The sequence below is a fragment of the Lytechinus pictus genome, chromosome 17 (genome assembly GCF_037042905.1).
Source record: "Lytechinus pictus isolate F3 Inbred chromosome 17, Lp3.0, whole genome shotgun sequence".
NCBI lineage: Eukaryota > Metazoa > Echinodermata > Echinoidea > Temnopleuroida > Toxopneustidae > Lytechinus > Lytechinus pictus.
This window is the reverse complement of record NC_087261.1, coordinates 26,828,079-26,854,449: the sequence shown is the minus strand read 5'-3', so window position 1 is coordinate 26,854,449 and position 26,371 is coordinate 26,828,079. Positions and strand designations below refer to the sequence as shown.

Sequence of the window (26,371 nt, the reverse complement as noted above, 5' to 3'; positions counted from 1 at the left end):
CATAATTTACGATATGTAGCATTTATATACAAGTAGTGCCACTCACTCACATGGCATGGGCTTGTGACATCACATTGGGTTATCGCGACAGGTCGGCCAATCACGAACCCAACCATTCGAGAAAAAGGCCCCTTAAATTTCCGAAATGCCGGGTCCAGTTTACCCAACCAGTCGAGAAAAGAGCCCTCTAAATTCCTGAAAAGTTGAGTCCAATTTACCAGATGTTTTGTGAAAATTATAGCCAAATTCTCAAATGGTTGGGTGAACTGGGCATGACGTTTCTGGAATTTAGGGGGTCCTTTACTCGAATGGTCGGATTATGCGTTTGCCCGATCCAATGCAATAACCCAACGTGACGGCACAGGCCCATGCCATGTAATTTCCTATTCAGAGGGGCACTGTATATTAACCTGGGCTGTAGTCCGAACTGCCTTTTCCAGCCACTTCATAATGCAATTTAGGATTTAATCATGCTGGGTACTTGTCTAATTCACCCTGGTTAAAAGAAGCACATTGTTAATGAATTTCTTGCTCAAACATAAATGGCAGTTGTAACATTCTAAAACTTGAGTTTGACCAGAATTCGATGTATAAAAACAATGAAATATTTCACAAATGATTCTGGTCGAAAGTGGGTAATTGCTGAGTAATTGACAAAATCGAGTATGGCATTCCTGCGGGATGTCGGGTTTTTTTCCAAGCAACAATAATAATGCACTGCCGTACATATGTTTATCTGCGTTTGTGATATTCAGTGTGGTCATTATCAGCTTAGATTTCTCTCTCTCTTGTATCCTTCCTCCGTTAAGGTTGGAGATCGTTGATATCAGCTGAAGTAACTAAAGACAATTTCATGATTTCACAGAACTGGGTTCATACATTTAAAATAAACCACACGTAGATCTACCGTGATATGGTGACAATTAGCTTTGAACTCAAGAATTTCTTGTGAAATTGTTTGCTGCTATGTCAGGTATTTGTTTTAAACCATGACTGGGATTTGAACCTCTGCATTGAATGCACCATTCAGAATCACCAAACAACAATACCTCCATACATGTTATTAAAAAGTTAATATGTGACCTGCCACCCGAAATCATCAATAAGTCACCCAAAATGAATTTCAAGATTGTAATATTGAAATGGAAAGAGCACATCCTTAGCTGTAAAATGAGATATAACTTGTCAAAATTGATCAAAAATATATCAGTGCACGCAACTAAATGATTGAATGGAAAAAAATGAGGAGAAATCAATGTTTTAACCCTTATTTAACTGGGGGGGTCAATTTGACCCCCCCCCTCAACAAATTTTGTCACTACCCCGTCGTACGAATATTTTTGACTGCGCCGCTCACTGACTTTTTACTTTCAAGTCTTGCGCATCTTTTGAGACCAAATTTGCGACGCCCGGGTACGCGGTTCCAAAATTACGCAACGTTTTGTAAGTGCATGTCAGACCAGAAATTGCTCAGAAACGTGATTCCGTGTAAAAAGTCAATGCAAATTGTGTTTTTCAACCAAAAATCATAAATGTATGATTATTTTTAGGTTTGTTGGTTTAAATGGATTTATTTTATGCTGTTTATGATCACAAAAGGGTCCTCGACACAGTTCATCGGGAAAAACAATAAAAAACATATTAACATAATATATTAAACATAATATTTTTGCTATTTTTTTGTAGATATTTGTTAGAAATGTAATAATGGATACTCCCACCAAAAATTAGCATTCTACTAGCTATATAAATTGAGTTAAAGGCAAATACATACACAAAAAACAAATTTATGGCAAATTTCATATGCTTATTTGCATAATTAATAAAAAATATTAAATTTTAAAAAAAATTTTTACTATACACTCTTGTAGTTTAAATCCGGCTTTACGCGCTTGCAAATTTTAGCGGCGATTGCGCAATCAGCGGCCGAGATCTGAGGGGGGGTCACATTGACCCCCCCCCCCCAGTATATACTGGTCCGAAATAGCCCAGTTAAGATTTATAAGGTTCATAAGCATGGGGTTCACTGAAGCATGAGATGTACACACTGTACAAATCTCTTTGAAACCTTGAAGCAGTCCAGGAAAAAATGGTGTCAGACAAACTCTTGTACATGTATCTCCTTTTTTACTTAATCTTCAAAGTTTTGACAGTAGGAAGAAGAAGAATTACTCTTTTCAGATAACCTCATTTTCTCTTTTTTACTTCGTGATAACCAAATTACTATTTTGGAAATTTACAGAGAATCTTTCCTGGCGAATTATTGCTTATTTTGGGGTGGCAGGTCACATCTATTTTTTTTTTTTTTTTTAGTTCATTGCACAGATATGACTAGTCTAGATGTATAAGATGGGATTTAGTCATGATTGACTCTCAAAATTTTTGTTGAGAAAGAAAAAAAATCAAAATGAGCATTGAAGACCTTGTAGATAATTAAAAGAGTATTCTGATCTTTGTATGTACCATATATGTAGTCTATCTTGGTAAATGTGTAATCGTGTATATTTTGTAAATAATTGTACATACATTTCAAATCAATGCAAAGGGAAAAAAATGATTGAAATTTGAAAATGGTAGAATGCAATCAGAATGTTCACTCCCCCTTCCCCTCTTGATATGGATTATGAAAGATTGAATGAAATCTGTTGTTAGAATACCTATGGATGTAACTTTGGCATCAATGTGTCAAAATATGTTGATAATGAAGGAGAGGAATATTTGCTAGATTTTAAATATATGGAGAGAAGCAAGGGTGTTGCCTCTTATTATTTCCTTTTCAACCGATACAGAGATAATGTCTTGAATTGAATGATATATCTTGTTGCATTTAAGGATTAAAGATACAAACAATTAATATGATGCTTTGATAAGTAGCAAGAAAAAATAAACTGTTCTTCATAATTAATGCATTTTGGAACATGCTGATGTCTCTTAAATTTTAGCTTGTTTTTCTGTGTGAGGGAAGTATTTGATATTAGTGGGACGATGCAGTTAGTGTTGGTGGTAATGATGATAATGATGGTGATGATGTTGATGATGATAATGGTGATAATGGTGATGGTGGTGATAATAGTAGTGATGATGCATGATGATGATGGTGATAATGGTGATGATGATCGATGATGATGATAATGTTTATGATGATGGTGATAATGGTAATGATGATGATGATGGTAATGATGATGAAGATGATGATGATGATAATGGTATATTTACCCAGAGTAGCCACTTCAGTTTTAAAAAAACTGGTCTCCCATTGTGGGCCCTGCTATTATTATTACCCTAACTTTAGTTGATGATGATGATGGTGGTGATAATAGTAGTGATGATGCATGGTGATGATGTTGATGATGGTGATGATGATCGATGATGATGATAATGTTTATGATGATGGTGATGATAATGGTAATGATGATGATGATGGTAATGATGATGATAATGGTATATTTACCCAGGGTAGCCACTTAAGTAAAAAAAAAACTGGTCTCCCATTCTAGGCCCTGCTATTATGACCCTAACTTTAGATGATGATGGTGGTGGTGGCAGTGGCGTAGCTACGGGGGGGCATGGGGGGGCACGTGCCCCCCCTGAGATTTGGTGTGCCCCCCCAGGTGCCCCCCCCTGAAAAAAATTGGCAGAGCAAAAAAAAAAAGGGAGAAAGAAGAAAAAAAAAGAAAGACAGAAGAAAAAAAAAAGAAGAAGAAAATAAGAGGAGGAAGACGAGTGAATAAAATAATGTAAGGGGAAGACTTGCAAAAATAAAAAAATAAAAATAAAATTTTGCTTGCGCTTCGCGCCAGAATTGCCTGTTCGATGAGATTCATATCTTGCTCAATAGGCTGATATGGAGCAAGTTTTGAAGTCTTCATACAAAACATATATTAGCTCGGACATCGAGCTTTCATTATTTTTTTTTCATTTACAAATTTAAGTGCTCTGTAAAATGTTTGTTTTTATGGTCTACATATCAGCATTTTAAGCTCACGCTGCGTGGTCACATTGTTTGATTTTCCAAGTTCATATTGTCTAGGTGTATTCCATAATGTTCCATTAAACAAATGTATTCAGAATGCCCAGATTCTAGGTCTAAATCTAAAACATGCGCGATAGCCTGCATGTTCTTTATTTAAAATGTACTTAAATTATCCAGTTTCACATCAAAATATCAATAATTGTCTGCTCACGCTTCATGATCGCATTATTAATGATACAATTAACTATATCCTATTTATGATTTACAAAATATGAATAGAGTGTCCCGCTTTTAGGTCTGAAATCTCAAATTTCTACCTCTCGCGCTTCGCGCTCGCATCAATTGTTTAGTTACATACCTATCCCATTTATTAATACAAAAAGTGCTTAGAATTACCATTTTTAGGTCGGAATGTCAAAAAAATTTGCTCGCGCTTCGCGCTCGCATTATTGAAATATATACCGTCTTCGTGGGCAACTGTAAGCAGTCCTTAACAGGTTCCTTTTCGATAATGCTAGAACAGTTAATAAAAATTTCTGCTCGCGCTTGGCGTTCGCAGTAACCATCTAGTTACATACGAATCTTGTTCAGGATCACACATAACATTGCCCAGAATATTAAATTTTCAGGACAAAATACATGAAAGTAAAAAAAAAAAATCGCTCGCGCTTCGCGCTCGCACTTTTTATAAGGCTTATGAGATTATTTCATGTTAATGTTGTTTTATAAGAATAAAAATAAGAAGTGACTGATCGGGGAAAATATAGGTGAAGATAATTTCGGGCACCGTCCCCTATTGGCGAAAGTCGGATCCGCCCTTGTGACACATGATACACACACACCGAAAAAATGGTGCCCCCCCTGAAAAAACAAGGACCCCCCAGTGCCCCCCCAGGAATAAAATCCTAGCTACGCCACTGGGTGGTGGTGATGATCATGCTCATGATTATATGGTTATGACGTTGGTTGCGGATATGTGACTGCCCCAAGATTTACCAAATAGTGAGGACAAAAAAAAGTACTTCAATATACCCGGCCTTTTGTTGGATGAAAAAGCAACAACATATCTATTTGGTCTTGTTACACAGTAAAAAAATAATTATACAACGCTGTTTACTATATGAACCTTACAGTAATTGTTTAAACAACTGTTTAAATCTTAAGCAACAAAGTTTAATATTCAATATTTAATTGTCAATAAATTAAACATGATTGTTTAAACGGTTAAACAAATACTGTAAGGTTCATATAGTAAACAGCGTTGTATAAAATCTTAAACGTTTTTACTGTATAGTTTCAGCAAAGATGTGTTGGTGATTGTGTGCATGGGCGTGGTGGTGATTGCATGGATTATATCATGGCACAAATATTTTCGGGGGTATTTTATTTGAAAGTTTGCCTTGTATGTATTTAATAAATAAAATAAAGGTGAAGAATGCAAACATAGAAAGGGAGCAATAAAAAATGAGAGAGATGGGTGATTATCGATTCTTTTTCATAAATGCAAGAAAATGAAAATAGTCCACAAATGACATTTCCTTTCTGTTTCGACACAGAGATACAATCTTACGTATAAGCTCCCGAAGGGAGCTAGAGAGGTAACTCTTTCCGCGCGTTTTTATTTCCCATAGGTTTTGTACATAGCTAACATGGCTGCCGGCGGACAATTTGAAGGTTGATTTTGGAGGGTCAATGTTTTATTCATGAGAATGACGTCAAAATACGCATAATGCACTTGTATGATTGGATAAAACGCTAATGTTTTATTCATGTACTCATGCATTAAACATTTTTTCCGTCCCACAATTCCCTACGATATCTGTGCGGAGTGTCGTTCTTTTGGACTCTGCGAATTTCAAGTTTCTGAAACGAAATAGCTAGACTAATTATCTGTTTATAGAATTGATGTTCGAAATCATGGTATCTGAGTGAACTGCATTGGAGCAGAAAATCTTGGAGGGAACATCAATACTATTCTAATGACATTCCATAGGAATAAAAGTAAGTTACGCTCATTTTCATGTTATGATCTCACTTGCAAATTGTAATATGTTTGCCGGGGTTCGGGGCTCATCCTGTATTACCGTACGTAATATGTAAACCTCAATTTCAATATTTCTTTTGCCTGACTTCCAAACAAGTGTGATCATTGTCTTTGAGTTTCTCAAAAATACTATATCTAGGAGTAGGGGTCTATATTTTGTCGTAGATCTAGACATTCATCGGAATGCTTCATGTAGGTCCAAAATAAAAAAGGTGTATTTCAGTTTCATTGTGATTAGACAATTATCAGCTATTTTTTTGTAGATATTTGTTAGAAATGTAATAATTGATACTCCCACCAAAAATTAGCATTCTACTAGCTATATAAATTGAGTTAAAGGCAAATACATACACAAAAAACAAAATTTATGGCAAATTTCATATGCTTATTTGCATAATTAATAAAAAATATTAAAATTTAAAAAAAAATTTACTATACACTCTTGTAGTTTAAATCCGGCTCTACGCGCTTGCAAATTTTTGCGGCGATTGCGCAATCAGCGGCCGAGATCTGAGGGGGTGGGGTCAAATTGACCCCCCCCCCCCCAGTATATACCGGTCCGAAATAGCCCAGTTAAGATTTATAAGGTTCATAAGCATGGGGTTCACTGAAGCATGAGATGTACACACTGTACAAATCTCTTTGAAACCTTGAAGCAGTCCAGGAAAAAATTGTGTCAGACAAACTCTTGTACATGTATCTCCTTTTTTACTTAATCTTCAAATTTTTGACAGTAGGAAGAAGAAGAATTACTCTTTTCAAATAACCTCATTTTCTCTTTTTTACTTCGTGATAACCAAATTACTATTTTGGAAATTTACAGTGAATCTTTCCTGGCGAATTATTGCTTATTTTGGGGTGGCAGGTCACATCTATTTTTTTAATTTTGTTTAGTTCATTGCACAGATATGACTTGATGTATAAGATGGGATTCGATCATGATTGACTCTCAAATTTTTTTTGAGAAAGAAAAAAAATCAAAATAAGCATTGAAGACCTTGTAGATAATTAAAAGAGTATTCTGATCTTTGTATGTACCATATGTAGTCTATCTTGGTAAATGTGTAATCGTGTATATTTTGTAAATAATTGTACATACATTTGAAATCAATGCAAAGGGAAAAAAATGATTGAAATTTGAAAATGGTAGAACGAAATCAGAATGTTCACTCCCCCTTGATATGGATTATGATAGATTGAATGAAATATGTTGTTAGAATTCCTATGGATGTAACTTTGGCATCAATGTGTCAAAATATGTTGATAATGAAGGAGAGGAATATTTGCTAGATTTTAAATATATGGAGAGAAGCAAGGGTGTTGCCTCTTATTATTTCCTTTTCAACCGATACAGAGATAATGTCTTGAATTGAATGATATATCTTGTTGCATTTAAGGATTAAAGATACAAACAATTAATATGATGCTTTGATAAGTAGCAAGAAAAAATAAACTGTTCTTCATAATTAATGCATTTTGGAACATGCTGATGTCTCTTAAATTTTAGCTTGTTTTTCTTTGTGAGGGAAGTATTTGATAGTGGGACGATACAGTTAGTGTTGGTGGTAATGATGATAATGATGGTGATGATGGTGGTGATAATAGTAGTGATGGTGATGATGTTGATGATGGTGATGATGATGGGGATAATGATGATGATGGTGATGATGATAATGTTTATGATGATGATGGTAATGATGATTTTGATGATGATGGTAATAAAGATGATGAAGATGATGATAATGGTATATTTACCCAGGGTAGCCACTTAAGTTCCAAAAACTGGTCTCCCATTGTGGGCCCTGCTATTATTATTACCCAAACTTTAGTTGATGATGATGATGGTGGTGGTGGTGATGATCATCATGTTCATGGTGATTATGGTTATGACGTTGGTTGCGGATATGTGACTGCCCCAAGATTTACCAAATAGTGAGGACAAAAAAAAGTACTTCAATATACCCGGCCTTTTGTTGGATGAAAAAACAACAACATATCTATTTGGTCTTGTTACACAGTAAAAAAAAATTATACAACGCTGTTTACTATATGAACCTTACAGTAATTGTTTAAACAGTTGAAACAACTGTTTAAATCTTAAGCAACAGAGTTTAATTTTCAAAATTTAATTGTCAATAAATTAAACATGATTGTTTAAACGGTTAAACAAATACTGTAAGGTTCATATAGTAAACAGCGTTGTATAAAATCTTAAACAGCGTTTTTACTGTATAGTTTCAGCAAAGATGTGTTAGTGATGGTGTGCATGGATGTGGTGGTGATTGCATGGATTATATCATGGCACAAATATTTTCGGGGGTATTTTGTTTGAAAGTTTGCCTTGTATGTATTAAAAAAAATAACATAAAGGTGAAGAATGCAAACATAGAAAGGGAGCAATAAAAAATGAGAGAGATGGGTGATTATCGATTCTTTTTCGTAAATGCAAGAAAATGAAAATAGTGCACAAATAACATTTCCTTTCTGTTTCGAGATTATTTACGCCCTCAACTGCTCAGAGTTCAACAGTTGTGAAAATGGAAACCACCGACGCCGCATGACGTAGCAACAACATGATACTGATAGTGATAGCGACATGTAAGTAATTGTGATTTTAAAACCCTTTGCCCGAAATTATTAGGAGTTATTTGTTTTTAAGTTGTCAAGAAGATTTTCAGTAAATTCATTGTCTAAATTAGGAAACTGTTTGTGCAGTGTGACTGTTGTCTAATGTGGAGTCGTGTCGCGTCGTTGCCTGCTTGTTTTGGCTAGTTATCGTCACCCGCTCTTTGATCTGTTCCCGGAACTTCCCCGGGCCGAGCCGGGGCCCTGCCGAAGGCGTCTGAGCTGCGCTGTGCGTCGTGCAGTGAGCAGATACATACATAGGCCCTATGCAGATAATAGATATGATATGGTCAATGGTTTTGTCTTGACCTCGACATGGCCCATGGGTAGCCAGTAGATAGATCGAGACCTGTGCAAATGTGAAACGATCCCGATCTGTAGTCCTGTCCTGAAATTGAGCTGCGATTTTCGCGCATGCGCAATTTGCGTTTGCGATGTTTTGGAATCGGCAGTGAATATGTGTGAGGAACCCGAAACTGGCTCTAGTCTAAGACTAAGTTCACTATAAGTTAAGACTTTTAACTTTTAAGTCACCAATTTTGATACTAACCGGAGAATGGATATATTATGGAGTGAAATTAGAATGAAAAGTAGAAAGATAACTGATAAAAGTTTTTATTCTTTTTAAAATCGAGTTGATGCACGAGTTTTATATTCCCCCCCATAAAATCCTACCTTTGACTTTGTCACTCGGAGACTATCAGAGTGAGTTCACCACCTGTCCTTGATGTTCGGGTAGGTGTAGCATAGTGTAGCGGTAGTAAAGTGGAGTAGAGCCTACATGAACATCACTTGAGGTACTTTCGCCCCTGTGCCACTTGCTGTGGCCCTAAATATCTGGGCAAAAAGTTCTAGATCAATTCAAGATACTACTAGTACTACATATCTAGTCGCACCTAGCCAGGAGGCTGCTGGAGATTAATGTCAAGTCGTGCTTAATCTCCAAGGAGCAAGGGACGGGATCATTTGCGGCGGAAGCCAAACATTTTAGGGGGGACCACAAACAAATTTTGACAAGAAAAAAAAAAAAAAAAAAGGTTATCAACCAAAAATTTTTGGGGGGATGCAGGGGAAAAAAAAGGTTATCAACAAAAAATTTAGGGGGGATCGTCCCCCCACCTAAAATTTAGGGGGGGGGGACACATCCCCCCCCCTGCTTCCGCCGCCTATGGACGGGATGACATTGCACTACATGCACGGGAAGAGTTCCCTTGCTCTAACTTAATGGAAATTGCGCATTTTATTTATGGTTTTGAGCCCAAACTTATATAAATGGGCTACAATAGTACAATATCATTTTAATCCTTTTGGTCCAAAATGATCATATTTTAAAATAATATTACACATAAAATGAATGAAAATATTAAAAGCAGAGGAGCATTTACTCACAGTCTGTCATTGTCGCCATCTTGCCGCCTTTGTTATCGTAGCCTAGCTACAAGACGCATATAGAGGGCGACAACTAGTGGTTATTTAGATTTTTTTGAATACTTGCATTGGCCGATAAATAACGAAACTTATCTTAAAATTTAAGATAAGATTCATGATATTTAGCGAGGTGCATGTACATTGTGAGGGGGGATTGTGGCAATAAAGAATGGATGACAGGTATTCTGAAAATCGTGTTAACTTTGGTGTTAAATATCGTGTGATCTTTAGCTCCTCCCACTCTGCATCTATTTCATCCAATCAAATGCGCTGTTAGAGAAAAATTCGCGCAAAATTTTCAGGGAAAAAAAGGAGTGCGTGCGCGGTGACACGAAGCTTTCCTTTGTGACGTCATAAGCGCATACAGCTAATTAATGTTAGAGCTAGAAAGAGACGGGGGGGATGGGGAGGGGGGATTGTGGCAATAAAGAATGGATTATTTCAGACAGCATGGGTACGAATTTATAAGAGAGACAGAGGCCTCAATCGATTGTGGATCGGGCAGGGGACGATCACCCCTAAAATATGGGGGGCAAGCATAATTTATCTATATGCTCCTAATAGTTTTGAGAACTGAAAAGCACTTTAAAAAAAAAATTAAACCTGACATAGAAATATGAGCAAACATACAAAATTGTATTTTTTCGGTGCTCCCCGCAAGCCAAATTCTTTATAATAATTTGATGCGTAGAGCGATCAGCCCCCCCCCAAATATAAATGATATAGGCTCCCTATTTTTATTTCACTTTTGCCTGGGCCCCCATCCGAAACAATTGATTGACTGGCGGGATAGGTAAATTAAGGATAACCTAGAAGCATTGAGAGTCACATTGAAACTATAGGCCTAACCATTGAAAAGGGGTAAACCTGACATAGAAATATGAGCAAACATACAAAATTGTATTTTTTCGGTGCTCTCCGCAAGCCAAATTCTTTATAATAATTTGATGCGTAGAGCGATCAGCCCCCCCCCCCCCAAATATAAATGATATAGGCTCCCTATTTTTATTTCACTTTTGCCTGGGCCCCCATCCGAAACAATTGATTGACTGGCGGGATAGGTAAATTAAGGATAACCTAGAAGCATTTCACTTTTGCCTGGGCCCCCATCCGAAACAATTGATTGACTGGCGGGATAGGTAAATTAAGGATAACCTAGAAGCATTGAGAGTCACATTGAAACTATAGGCCTAACCATTGAAAAGACGTTTTTAATCTTCTACCTCTCCTTTCATCTTTTTAAACGATATATGGCAAAAAGTAAACTCATGAGCATATATGTTAATGATTTTGATTATTAATCCAAATTAAAGATGTATTTTCACAGAAAGTTCCAAAGCAGTTATTATTGTTAGTAGAGAGAAAGATAGATGGAAAATAAAGCTGAAAAACTGTTTTTCCTGCTAACACGATTTTCAGAATACCAATCGTGTTACCTAACACCGTGTTTGTGCTCACGCGGTTTTCAGAATACCGTCCCTGGAAATTGGGAATTGCAATTGACATAGTTGACTTTATTCACTGAATTAGATCTTGTCTGTTGAATTTTCAAATTACCATTTTCCTGAACGCAATAAAAAAAAGGATAAATTGTAGACAATTAACAGATTTCTTTATTCATTCAATTTAAGGAATATTTGCACCCTTTTCAGTTGTAGCTTCCATATGCCCATGATTTGAACAGATGGTGCCGATTCTGCATTTCATTGGCAGAATATGATTTTTTAAACAATCATTTTTGTGTGTGTACAAAATTGCTAGTTCTGGAAGATTCTATATTTCACCTTGAGCAGCAGATCACCAACGCACACTTTAGCCTCTAAGATGCTTATCACTCTGCACTTTTTTTTCCTTAACCCCGGGAAATTGGTGGGGCTAGGTGGGGGGGGGGGGTCCTAGCCCCACCAATATCCCGGGGTTAAGCTTAGCCCACTTCGTTTTCACACTACGTTTTAGCAAAGTGGGCTAGCACTGTAAATAGTTGGTACTATCTGGCCCTGCAAAAAAGCAGGGTTAGCAGGGTTATTGTGGTGCTAGTGAGTAGTACTACAATTGTGGTGCTAAGAGATGCAGTGTGAAAAGAAAGTGGGCTAAGGAAAAGTGGGGCTAAGCACTAGCCAATCACAGAAGTCGAAATTGCACGTTAATCGCGCTCTGTATGGTAAAATCATCAATATTCATGAGCTGTGTGATAGCTGTGTGATGGCTAAGCAAATAGTTTGGGGTTAAAGGAGAATGAAACCCTTGAAACCAGCTGAATCCATATCAAAGAGAAAAATCAAAGAAACATATTGTTGAAAGTTTGAGGAAGATTGAATGAATAATGAGAAAGTTATGAGCATTTGATTATTGAGATCACTAATGCCATGTAGATCCTCCCATTGGCAATGCGACCAAGATCTGTGATGTCACACACGTACAACTCCGTTATTACTTTAGTACTTATTTCACTTATATTCTCACTTTTATAGAGTCTATCACAAGGTAAGGTGTTCTCTTTATGAGAGGACAAGTACAGAGGTTTCACAACATTATATCATTGATGAATCGTTTGTCACAAATGATTAGAATGAGCAAAAATAAATGTTTTGGGGTATATTTTCAGTGTCCAAAAGGGGAGAGTTGTTCATCTGTGACATCATAGATCTTGGTCGCATTGCCAATGGGGGGATCTCCATAGCTTTAGTGATCTCGACATTCAAATGCTCATAACTCTTTTATTGCTAGTCCTATTTTACTCAAAGTTTTGTTGATCTTATTCTTTGATTTTTCTGCTTTCACAAAAGCTAACTTGCTCCAAGAGTTTCATTCTCCTTTAAGAAAGACGGTGTGAATAAAAAAAAAGATAGTAATGAGGTTAAGGAAATGCAGTGTGAAAAGCATAGAAGATAGGGCGAGATGACATTAATGCAAAGGTCTATTAAACCTGACAGCAGAATACATACATGTATGTGCCATAGGATCTGTTTACTAACATTGTTTCTATCTCTATTATGTTTTGCCCCTCAAATACCCAATGCTAGATTCTGAAAAGTTGTGAAGAAATACAGCGCTACGGCCTCAGGGTCAATCTTGGGACCGAGTTGACCTTGGATTGCCCTTTGACCTGCAATCATGGCGGAGCTTGCTGAACGGCAGCGGGTGGTAGACGCCATGTTTGTCCAGTATGATAAGGAATGTAAAGGGGAACTGGATCCAGTGGAACTTCAACTCTTGCACGAGAGCCTTCGGATGGGAGGGATCAGTATACCACAGGTAATGATGATGATGATGATGATGATGATGATGATGATGATGACAATAGTAATGATGATAATGATCATAATAATAGGGATAATGATGATGATTATAACAATATAAATGATGATTGGGATGATGGTGATGATGATGGTGATACTGATGATGATGATGGTGATGATGATGATGATGACCATGATGGTTATGATGATGGTGATGATGATGATGATGATATTTCAATTTCAATTTCAGCAGCAACAATGATAGTATTATAACAGGCATTGCATGTATGTATTCTAACTCACTAGTGTTACCAAGTAGCAAAATAGGTGCATCCTCCTTATATACATGTATGAATAGCCAATGATGCCTTAGATTGAAAATATAAACAAAAAACTGTGAACACCCCTAACAGTAATATCTGTAACAAAATCATTTGATTGTCAATCATGCATTGTTTCTGTTGATTTTGTTTGAACCAAAAAAAATATACACACACACAAGACATTAGCTTTCGTTACACTATCATTTGTAATTATCATCAATATTCGGAAATATCTTTAATTCTAATTTCTCGTTCGTAGGTGAAGGCATCTATGATGTACTGCTGTGCCTTTGAGGATTCCTGCGAACCCAGTGAACTCTTCGGTGTCCTGCAGGAGATGGACAGGAGGTACTTCCTTCTTCAGGACTTCCGTTGGGAATTCGACCTCCTGGATAGAGAGCAGAAGGGTTTCATCACAGAAGACCAAGCAAGGTAAAGGAATAGGGTATTCTGGTTTGCTTTGCCACTCTGTTCACGGTGGCGGTTCCAGGAATCTCCTTTGGCTTCCTATAAAGACTTGTTTTATCCTCACTCTTGTGCATGAATGGGAATGCCCCTGCTTACCTCAGTGATCTCATTCAGAAATATCAACCCAGTCAAAGTCTTTGTGCACAATCAAAGGATCTCTTCTCTGAAATACATGTTAAATCCAAGACCTTTGGTGACAGAGCTTTTGGGAAAATGGCACCAAAAACTGTGGAGCAACTTCATGATGTCAGATCAGTAACAGACTTCAACAGATTCAAATCTGTTTAACCCTTTGCGCGCTGATGTTGCAATCTTGCACATTCATACAATTAAATTCAACAATCATAATAATTAGTTTTCTCCCCTACCTTCAAATTAGATAAGCTAATAAAAGACAATAGTTCTTGGATAACATTTACATAATAATAATAAGTATCAATGGTGCAATATGGAAATCTTGAATTAAAGAAAATAACATGGCAACAATTGTCATTATTATCCCCCAAAAATGAATTCAGCATGCAAAGAGGTAAAAACCATACCTTTTCAAGAAGGCCTTGGATTAGCATTACAAAAAGAAAATTAAAAACAAACCTCCACACGCATCTATAGAGACTATATGGTATTATGCATCTTTAAAGGACAAGTCCACCCCAACGAAAAGTTAATTTGAATAAAAAGAGAAAAATCAAACAAGCATAACACTGAAAATTTCATCAAAATCGGATGGAAAATAAGATAGTTATGACATTTTAAATTTTCGCTTAATTTCACAAAATAGTTATATGCACATTCGGGGCGGTATGCAAATGAGGGTACGGATGACATCACTCATTCACTATTTCTTTTGTATTTTATTATATGAAGTATGAAATATTCTAATTTTCTCCTTATTGTCCTGTGAAACAAAGTTTTATTTCTCCCTGAACATGTGGAAATACCATTGTTTAACCATTTTATGGTTCAGTCAAGTTGGTCCTTATTGTCAAATATGTAAAAATTGAAATATTGTATAATTCAAACAATACAAAACAAAAGAAATAGTGAGTGACGGACATCGTTGATTCTCTCATTTGCATGTGACTAAATTGTGCATATAACTATTTTGTGAAAAGTAAGCGAAACTTTAAAATGTCATAACTTTCTTATTTTACATCCGATTTTGATGAAATTTTCAGCATAATGCTTGTCTGATTTTTCCTTATCGATTCAAATCAACATTTTCCTGAAGTGGACTTGACCTTTAAGACCTGACCGTTATATATATTTTCCAAAATACTAGATTTATGTTTGAAGCAGTGCATGGAAACCTGTTCTCACGTCGTCGATGGGAGAAGTTTTTACGCAACCGACCAGTCAGGGGTAGCGGGATCAGCTTCGCTGAGATTGAGGTGGACCTGTGTAACATCCCTAACCGACAAGAAATAGCCATGGAAGAATATGAAGAACTACGAGAAAAAGAAGGTATGTTATGATGAAATTTTTTATCTTAAAAGAAAACAAACCCCCCCAAAAATCAATGTTTCAACTGTACAGTAGGACTCCGCAGACAAATTCAAGTCAACCTTTCCTGAACTTTGCCATAATAATCAACACTTTGGTCGTGGGCATCAATGGACTTCCAACAGTCTGAGATTCGTTCTGTAAGCATAAATGCATTCCCTGACCTGTGAAACATGGGTGAAGACACCAAAAAGTGTGTGAAAATTCAACAAAATGTCCCAATTATGGCAAAAAATGTGATTTTCTGAGAATATGGCGACCATCCTGGATATTTGGCTGACACAATTTTTTCTTGCTCTCTCGACCACAAATGTCATTTCATGTTGAGATAGGGTCGTAAAAGGAACATACAAAAACTGTTCCCTAAGCACAACAAAGTTTTTAAACATGGAAGGGATATATCATTTAGCAAAAGAAAGGGTCGCCAGTAGTGTGTTATTAAAGTCTGTTGTACGAAGTGGCGGATCCGGGGGGGGGGGCAAATCTGGCCCATGCCCCCCCCCTTTTTTTAGAGGCACCAAAAAATATTTTTAGTGGAATATATCATGCATAGGTCAGTGAGGACCTTTTTTTTGCTTGTGAAATTATTTTCGGAACAAAATTCAATCAACTAGGTAGTGAAGACCCTTTTTATGGGGGGGGGGGGGGTGGGCTTGGTTTTTCCTGGAACAAATTACCTTGATTTGGTAGTAAAGTCTTTTTTTTTTGCTAATCAAATTATTCCTGGAACTAATGATCTTAATTTGGTAGTGAAGACTTTTTTTGCTTGTCAAATTATTCCTGGAATAAATGACCTCGATTTGGTTGTGTAGACCTTATGGGGGGTGTCAAAATGTTCCTTAATCAAATACCCCCCCCCCCCTCCTTTTGGAAAATCCTTGATCTGCCCCTGGTTGTACAAACAGCTTTATGACACCCACCTGGCAACCGATCTGGCTGGTCAAGTATTACCCTTCCAATTTTAATAAAAATAGGCATTTATATTGCGCCATCTATCTAGAAATAATCTTTCCGCGGCGCATTGCAATATTATTATTGTTATCCCGGCTTGAGCTGGAACTGCCTTCCGGCGGTCAGTGGTCATTTTAAGGAATCAATCCTGTTGGTTACCCATTCACCTCGCCTGGGTCGAGTGCAGCACAATGTGGGTAAATTTCTTGTTGAAGGAAAACACGCCATGGCTGAGAATCGAACCCATGTCCCTCTGATTGAGAGACGAAAGTCGTAACCACTAAACCACGATGCCCCCATTTTGTTTTGTTTACAGAAAGGAACAAGAAGCACGAAGGAAAGAAACAGCAGGAGGAGGAGGCCAGAGATGCGAGGAGGAAACTTGAGGATGAGGAGAGGAGGAGGAAAGCAGAGGAGCAAAGAAAGAAGGATGAAGATGAGAGAAGAAGAAAGAAGGAGGAAGAGGAGAGGGTGGAGGATCAGAGGGCGCAAGAGCAAAGAGAGCGAGAAGACGAAGGTGAGAAGGCTTATATTCTCTTTGTCTTCAAAGTATTGGGTCTACTTCTCAAATGTTGTACTAAATAACACATGGGCTAAACCTGTTTAGTCTACACTCCACTTGGTCTAATATCCAAATAGTCTACCGGTAATCCTCATTTTAGTCTAAGGCTTAGTTAGTCTACTTCTTCAGAGCTGCCAGTTAGTAGGATTTTATCCTATTTAGTAGGATTTTTATGGGGAAGACGAAGTGACACTAAATAGAGTTTTCCCTTAGAAGTAGGACCTTTGAAACTTAAGAATATAATTTGTTTATGTGTATGTTTTTCAAAATTTTAAAGAAAAAAAGCTATACTTAGCTGCCAACCTAAGATTGGGAACAATCCTATTACTCATTTCTTTTTATTCTATTTTCAAGCCTAAAATCCTTTTTTTCTTTAAAATTTTGAAAAACAAACACATAAACAAATGATATTCTTAAGTTTCAAAGGTCCTACAAAGTGAGAGCAATATATACTGTATATATTGCTCTCACTTTGTCGTTGCCCACATCGCTTATGAATGCAATCCAGCATCTAAGGATTTCCTTATGCACATGAAAAAATTGATTTCATCTGATGATTTTATTCTTTCTTCAGAGAGAGGAAGGAGAGAAGCGGTTGAACGGGAAGCAGAGCAAGAGAAGAAGGAGATGGATGAGAAAGAGAAGGAGCGGCAGAGGGAGCTGGAGATCATCGAGGTCCAGCAAGCCCTGGAGGCCCAGAGGGAGCTGGAGGCCAAGGCTATAGCACTCCAGGAGGAAGAGAGAGCCGAGATGGAGAAGAATAAAAATGTGGAGGATGAGGCCAAGGTAGGCTACTGCTTTTCCTTTTCTTTTTTTTTTTGGCTTTTTTTTTAATACAAATTTGTAAACTTTCTGATGGTGTTGGTGGTAGTGAGAAAAAGAAAAAAGGGATTGATATCGATGATGATGATGATGAGATGGAGGAGGAGGATTATGATGATGATGATGGTGATGATGATGATGATGGTGGTGGATGTAATGAAGATGATGATGAGATGAAGGAGGAGGGGAGGAGGAGGATTATGATGATTACGATTATGACGATGATGATGATGAAGATGATGATGAAGTCGATAGCGATAAAGATTATATGCTGACGATGACATTGTTCTGATGATGATGAAGATTTGGAAGATTGTATGCTGAAGATGATAGAATGATATCAGAACATGAGATCATGCTTTATCCATATCTTTTAATTATTTCACTTGTCAGGAAGCTGCAGAAAAGGCTAAAGCGGCTGAGGAGGAGGCTAAGAAGGCGGCAGCGGCTGTCAAGGAGGCAAAGGATGCGGCGAGCAAGAAAGCAGCAGAAGAGGCTGAGAAAGCCGCCAAAGAAAAGGCTAAACGTAAGGATTCACTCTACATCTTGGTCCTGTTTCATAAAGACATGTTACGATAACAAATGCACAATTTCTGTAAAAAGTTAGCCAATTAAAATAGAATGATGTCAGTAGCTTAAAACTGCTATTGTAATTTTTTTATTGTAACAAGCATCCCATGGTATTCAAATTCTAAATTTAAAAAAAATGTGGCGTATAGTAGACCAGGTGATTAAAAATAGTATGTCAGCATTATCAAGTTTGGAAATTGTTTTATTTATTTCCGCTTTTGGCTCATTGACTATTATTTAGGCTACTGGCGGATACCAATGAACACTTGTGAACATTTTGTTACTCTTGAGCTTGGATGTGATGAGAAGAATATTTCAAAAGGAATATATGAAAAATCATCAAATCACAAATGCTTAGAATTCCAAAAGCACCTTGATGGTTTTGCCTCAAATGACCTATACTGCCTGTGCGCAAAACACAACCAAGTATGAAAGTAATTTGTTATTTTCGGCTGCTACTTCTCATAACCAACTACCTAAATAGTTGAACCTGGATAAACTTAATGGCCCGAATTCACAAAGGTGGTTTTGAAAACCCACGGTTGAGTCCATGGTTTATGCAGATTTCCTGTATAAATTATGCTTAATTTACCGCATATCGGGCGCGTGTATAAGACATGTCCAATGCTGTTGCGCGCTTTTGTCACAGTGCGCCAAATTGACCCCTGTTACCATGGTTAGATACGCTATTTTATTCATGAGTCCACTGTTTGAATCTGGGTTTTCAAAACCACCTTTGTGAATTCGGGCCAATATGGCAGTGAATGGGGAATTTTTTTAAGGGCACTTCCAGGGCTCTTTTGAGAATTTTCGGGAGTGAAATTGCCCCGAGCCATCGTGTTATTTTTTTCCCTGGTTACAATTTGCAAAAAGGCTTATTTGATTCTCTTATGACATCAGGTGAACGTCACAACAAGATTCGCAAGGAACTCAAGGTGGCCATCAAGGAGAAGGACAAGGCCAAGCTACAGAAGTCTGTCAAGGAGTTCAAGGATGCCAAGCTCGCTGACACAGAGGGCGACCTTGCGAAGGCGGAAGCCATCCTCAAACGCTTCAAGGCAAGGGATGGTAAGAAAGCAAGATTAGTCATTTTTATTTCTTTTCCCTATTTACTTGTTATGGCGGGTATAACTTCTGCTGTCAAAGGCAAATTTTTTTGGATGAATTGATACAATATATTTGACTCAATGATCAATTTGACTCTCTGCACAGTCTACTCATGTAGTTATAGTGTGGTGAAAAATGCTGTGATTTTAACCCTAAATGCTGTGAGTTTAACCCTAAAAAGGCTCAACAGTTTCTGCCTAGATTTCAAGGCTGAATTCTTTCACGTCTTTTTCAGATTTTGATGTATTTTTTAATAACGAGTCCCTAGTTGTAACATACATGTATTTTGTGATGCCTGTCATGGAATAAGAAAAATGGTAATTCTATTGATTCTTCTGCATATAAAACAAATACTGAAATGATATATCATATTTTGGCCCCCTAAAATCTGATATTAATTCAATTTAAAATAAAAGAGATGACAAGTGTGAAAATTCTAATAAATGTAAGGTAATATTACATTAAAAAATATGAAGAATGGAATGAAAGAAGGCAAGAAAATTAGAAACTTATATTATGCATTACTTGTCAGATTTGGTGAAAGCCATGGACAAGCGCAGCCTGGAGGACCTGGAAAAGGCCATCAAGTTTGTCAAGAAGAATGGCTTCGAGGCCCACATGCCCCAGGAGATGATCAAGGCCAACAAGATGCTGCTGTCGCTCAAGCGGCTCAAGCGCCTCCGGGATGAGATCCTCAATCTCAAACAGAGCACCGTGGCAGAGATCCGTAGCTACTCCAAGCCTCCGGACCAGGTCCACAAGGTCATGACCGGCACCTACCTCTTGCTAGGCAACAAGGAGAAGGAGCTACTGGTGGGTTCATTTCTTTGTCTGTTTTTTTTTTCATCACTTGTTCTGTTTAAAGAACGACCCAAGTTCCGTTTAAAGAACAACCGAAGTTCCGTCAAGCAATAGGACACCCCACAAGAAACAGTAATATTGATTTTGATTGATTGATTGCTTGATTGATTGCTTGCTTGTTTGATTGATTGAGTCAGTCAGTCAGTCAAGAATATCAAAAGTAATATGAGATGAATTTGAAGAATACTTTGACAGGATAACCCATGAAAGCCAAAAGGCTTATTTCCAATGGGGTCCTATAGAACTAGAATATATTTTCAAACTTTTATGTAGATAATGCTGTATCATATTCAGATGTATTATTGTGACTGAAATACAAAAGTAAGGATTCCTTTTTTTTTTCAATTTACTTTAAAGACATGCCATGGTGATGGTCGTTTCCAGTGGCTTTCAAGTTTCATAATACCCCTCTTTATTCACACTTTCTAGGTATGGAAGGGGATGCAGGCCCTCATTGGGAAGACCGGTAAAGAGGGCTTGAAGCGACGTGTCATGGAATGCGACCCCAATAAGATTCCTCTTGCCCCCTCTGAGCGTACCATCGCCCTCCTCTCGAAGTTCGACCTTGAGCAGGTCAGAGATGTCAGTGCCGGTGCTGCTGTTTTCTTCGCTTGGGTAAGTGGAATGTTTTTATGGGGAAAGGAGCGGGGATGGGCAGGGCACGTCTTTTTTAGTGATAACCAAGCGATTTCAAAGTTTATGGGAATGATGATGAAATAGGGTTTATTTAGTCTGAATAAGGTTCATTGGTATTCATGGCCAAATGAACGCATCGATAAGCTCGATTGGTGTGACGCAATTCTCGCTACCCCAAATAGGAACAAAAATCTCATAATGCGCGGGACGAGATAATTTTCACTCCGTCGGGTCGTCATCACCACTTCCGGTTTAGAGTCATGCTCGCGCGAGGTTCGCGATACTGAATTTTCCACCACGCTGAAATCGATGCCAATCAGCGTAATAAGTACAGAGTATAATACTTTTTATTACATTTGGTCAGTTTTGATTCCATTTGAATTATAAATAAATATAAAAAATATATTTCACGTGAAAATAATTTTTATTCATGTTTTTATTTGGTTATAAAAAAATCAAACAAATAATGAATATCTTAAAATTTTGCATTAAGCGACCGGCCTGACATCACGATCGTATTCAACTAGACGCTAAATATATACAGCATTCATTTCGTTCAATTTTTCGTCGACCACAAAATGGATAAAAATCAGTTTCGGAACTTAAAAAAATCTTAACTGACAGATGAATACCGTGCAATTGAAAGCGTCGGGCAGAATTAGTGACTTTAGCAGAAAAGGCTGTAAAACTGTTAAACTGTATCGTGAAAGAGAGGGTTGTGATCACGAACTTTCCGAGCGAAAGCGACGTTGTGTTGTTGTGCATGACGGCACTGTTAAGTGCATTGGACTTCCGAACAGGAAGTTGTAATACCGAAAAAGCTATCCCATAATGCAATGCACGTTACAGGGATTTTCCCGGATCTCGGCGAAATCGCTATTTGGGGTAGCGAGAATTATAAGCCGATGCTCCAGTCAGACCGTTTATGCAGGTTTCGAGTCTTGCCTTTATTGAATTTTGAAGTTATATCTCTTTTAACTAAAAATTTAGGCAAGACTATTAAACAAAATGCAAGTCAAAGATTTGTAGTCTCAGTGATTCAAGGCTTCCAAAACCGCAGGTATTCTGCAGGCTCATGCCCTTGGTTCTCACGTAGTGCATTATACAGTCTGAAATAGGAGACTAGATGCACTCAGATACTTTGGCTGTTTGATGCAGATAGAATGTTAGAGTGTATTCCCAGTCTTAGGGGTGTTGCAGGAAAATATGTGCAATTGGTTGCAAATATTTGGTGCAAATATACAAGAGAAAGCATATCAATTTACTTTTGTTGATGCTAAAAGCAGAAAAGCAATCCATTTTAAATCTGCAATCAATTGACATACTTGTGATTGATGTTATCAGAGATAGATCAAGTTTAATCAAAGCATATCAATTTAATTTTGTTGATGCAAGGAGCCAAAAAGCAATCAATTTTGAATTTGCAATCAGTTGCATTGTGATTGATTTTAAAGCATCAAATTGACTTACATGTACCATTGATTGCAAGTTTCTTGCAACACTCCATTAGACATGGTATTATTTTGTTAAAGGGGAATCCAACCCAAATAAAAACTTGTTTTTATAAGAAAAAGAAAAATCAGACAAGTTGATAGGTGAAAGTTTGAACAATATTGGACAAACAACAAGAAAGTTATGAATTTTTAAAAGTTGTAAATATTGGTAATCACTATACCCATGGAGACTTCAAATTTGCCACATATGGGATGTCATAGTGATGTAAGGCAAGGACTACTCTTCCATGTTCTCCAATACATATTATGGCTAAAATGTCATTTTTCCCAAAAGTTTTATTTCAAATTATATTTTTCTTTCATGAGAACATAAAACAATATACTACCTGGATTATATTTAGATTACTGCCCCAGGGGAATGGGTACTTAGGAGAAAACCACAAATCCCTGATAATGAAGTACATGGCCTATGGGAAAGTTGTCCTTGCCCCTTGTCATAATATACTTACCCAGTTGCCAATTTGATATCTACATACTATTAGTGATCTCAATTTTAAAGCAGCTATAACTTTCTTATTGCTTGTACGATTTCTTTCAAACTTTCTCCATTCTGTTTAATTTATTTTTCTCCTTCTCAACACAACATTTTATGGCCAAGGCTGGATTTCCCTTTAAAGTGTCAAATTTGAGTCTGTGCTTGCAGACTAGCATAGAGGGATGGTATAGTTTATCCTTCCATAAGATGAGCAAAAATATAGGTTTGGGGGTATATTTTCAGTACACAAAGAGGAGAATCGTACTTCTGCGGCATCATGAATCTTGGTGCCATTGCCAATGGGAGGATCTCCTTATCATTAGTGATGTCGACGTTCAAATGCTCGTAACTTTCTTAATATTTGTCCAATTATGCTTGAATCTTCATTAATCTCATTCTTTGATTTTCCTGTTTTCCTACCAGCTAACTTAATCCAAAGGTTTCATTTTCCTTGAAGTGGAATTTTGACTTTAGTGATTGTAAATAGATATAAACTTGTTTCATTTTTCAAAGTTGATGCTTAACCATTTGGGCGAGCAGATTTGACTTAGGGTGTATGGATGATTCCTCTGCGAAGGCTAAATGAGTGTTTTGAAATGCCATCTTGAGCCCACTTCTACGGAGTAATAGTTGTTTATGCTTTGGGGTTAAGCACAGGCCACGTTGACCTGGAAATAAAGGTCAAGAGCCTGTAGTACAAAGCTTTACAATCATCGTACAATATTTTTATGATTGATTGCATTGACTACAATGTACAATCAATCATGAAAATAAAGCGTACGATTACTCGCTAACCTTTGTGTTGTTGGATCCAGGTTGGTTGCAAACTTTTCCAAAAAGTTTGTGTTGCTATCTCTATCAAACCAGGAACAATATTAATAGTCACATCAATCAAAAGCATTATGGAATTGACGTTGCATTAATGCTTTCCCAGAATTCTTATCTTTCTTTTTGAAAAACACTAAATGAAAAGTATCTGATTGGGAGTTTATGATCAGCATTACATTGAAAATGATGAAGGATGCGACCATGTGTTTAACTTTATTAACAGACAGAAAAAGTCTGATTTTGGCCTGAAAATTTGAATGCACCCTTTCATACTCAAGCCTCACCATCATCATTCCAAAGTTTTAAATTCAGTTTTGTCCCTGTGAACGGGGATGGCCGGATTCACTTCGCACCAATGTACCCCGTTCACCTTCACCAACCGTTCCACTGCTTCCTCCAAAACCATCATCTTCATCAAGTCCTCAGTCTTCTTCCAATTCGTCAACTTCATACCACACATCGCACTCACGATTTCTCTCTCTCTGTCCTCCTCAAAATCCCCTCTCATTTTTGCTCAGACACAATGTCTAACTTCCATACAGGACCACTGATCTCGCACATCTCTTATACACCAAACCTCTTATTTCAAATGATAATAATAATATGCAATATTTATATAGCGCTTAATACAAATGTTTCTAACCGCTGCATACTGTTACCCTGGCTTTAGCATGACTACCCTGATCGGGCACTTGAGCATTCAAGGAATCACCTGGGGGCCGTTTTATGAAGCTGTTCATAAGTTAAGAGCGTTTTTAAGAACAACTGGTGATCCTTTCTTGTGGCAAATGATATTCACCATTAAATGTTCTTTGGTGATAATTTAGCGCAAAAAAGGTCCACCAGTCATTCTTAAAGTTGCTCTTAACTTACGAACAGCTTTGTGAAACAGCCCCCTGGGCTTCGTAACACAAAGATAAGCGATCAATCGCTAAATAAACTGACCAATCAAGAACAATTTTACACGTGCAATTGGCTCAAAATACTGACCAACAACCAATCAGATGTGTTCTTTCAAATTTGATATTCATCACTAAGCTTTGTGTTACTGGGCCCTGGGTGAAGAGTGGCAAATGTAGATAAATGCCTTACTGAAGGACATGAGTGCTGCGGTGGCATTTGTTTGAACCCCGGACCTTGTGGTTCAAATTCCGGAGACTTATCCATGGAGCCACAACACCTTCACATTGCACTTTTACTTTTGTCTCCTGACACAGGCTACAGCCACGGCCGAGGATGTGATCGAGAGGGAAAGGCAGAAGGCGGAGGGCATCACGCCAACGGAACTACAAAAGGGACACAAGACCATCAAGACGGAGATGAAATCTGGAAACATTACTATCACAATTTAGCGAGAGAGGGAGGCATTGACACGGAACTGCCAACTAGTATTGTTTTCAGTAGTCAGTACTAAAAAAAATGAGAGAAATATTGATGGTTTCATACAAACTATGGATCTCTAAAGTGTCGGTTTGTGTATTTATGGTATTTCTTTGAAAATACTGATTTCTCACCAAATACTGATTTTCATCTTTTAAAGTACTGAAATGTTCTTATTCAGGTTTGCAGCTCTGTTGATATGTTATAGAAGAGATACACTGGTAAGGGGGTGGATAGATAATGTGGCACGCAGAGAGAGAGAGAGAAGGGGGAGGAAAGAGAGATAGGGATGGAAAGAGGCAGATAGAAAAAGAGACATGAAGCATACGAGAGAGGGGGACATTTGCACACACATAGAGAAATGGGTAAGACAGAGATGGAAGAAGGAAAGAAAGAGAAAGAAAGATGTCCATGGAAAAACAATATATTTCATGTGGAATGATGAGCATAAGTTATTGAAGGGATGGTGGGGTTGAGAGAGAGATAGAGAGTGAGTGAGAGAGAGAGACGGATTATGGACTTAATATTTTGAAATAATTAGTTGTGACAAAAATATATTTGAAAATTATGTTACTGTATATAGCTGTAATAATTTTGAGATCAAGATGATATATTTATACTTTTTTTTTTTACTGATTTTGATTACCAGCGAACAAATTCATTTTTTTAATATTTCCTGCAACTCTACCATTCCAGTTGATTATGACAATTGGCAAGGCGTTGATCTTCATTTGCCGCTCTCCACCCAGGTTTGCGACCCGGAAGGAAGGAATTCCTTAAATGCTCGAGCACCTGATTGGGGTAGCTGTGCAAAGCTGGGGTAATAGTATGCTTCACCTAGACACATTGTATTAAGCACTTAATAATTGCATATAATGGTGATGATGATGATTATTATATGATTATGAAAAACTCTGTATAGCTTTGAATCTATTTTATCTTGTGGATAACAAAATGATTGTACTAGTTGATGATATTCAATACCAGCACTCAACACAAGCTGCCCGGATATACAGTATGCCATATTTTCAGAGGTCAATCGCAACGCCAGCCTCATTTCAA

General features: G+C 37.4%; 1 protein-coding gene across 1 annotated transcript; it reads left to right on the top strand.

Annotated features, from left to right (window-relative positions):
- The first annotated feature begins 5,798 nt into the window (after positions 1–5,798).
- On the top strand, positions 5,799–26,153 carry LOC129280777 (cilia- and flagella-associated protein 251-like). Its single transcript, XM_064111963.1, has 12 exons — positions 5,799–5,974; positions 8,512–8,615; positions 13,094–13,325; positions 13,892–14,064; positions 15,383–15,564; positions 16,871–17,071; positions 17,691–17,902; positions 18,332–18,464; positions 19,409–19,576; positions 20,148–20,428; positions 20,906–21,091; positions 25,147–26,153. The coding sequence occupies exons 3-12, from the start codon at positions 13,185–13,187 to the stop codon at positions 25,279–25,281; spliced, it is 1,812 nt and encodes a 603-aa protein (XP_063968033.1). The 5' UTR covers positions 5,799–5,974; positions 8,512–8,615; positions 13,094–13,184; the 3' UTR covers positions 25,282–26,153.
- The last annotated feature ends 218 nt before the right edge of the window (positions 26,154–26,371 follow it).

Coding starts and splice junctions, on each gene's coding strand:
- LOC129280777 (XM_064111963.1), top strand. CDS start 13,185: ATGGCGGAGCTTGCTGAACGGCAGCGGGTGGTAGACGCCATGTTTGTC. Junction 14,065..15,382: donor ATCACAGAAGACCAAGCAAG/GTAAAGGAATAG, acceptor CCAAAATACTAG/ATTTATGTTTGAAGCAGTGC. Junction 19,577..20,147: donor ACGCTTCAAGGCAAGGGATG/GTAAGAAAGCAA, acceptor ATTACTTGTCAG/ATTTGGTGAAAGCCATGGAC.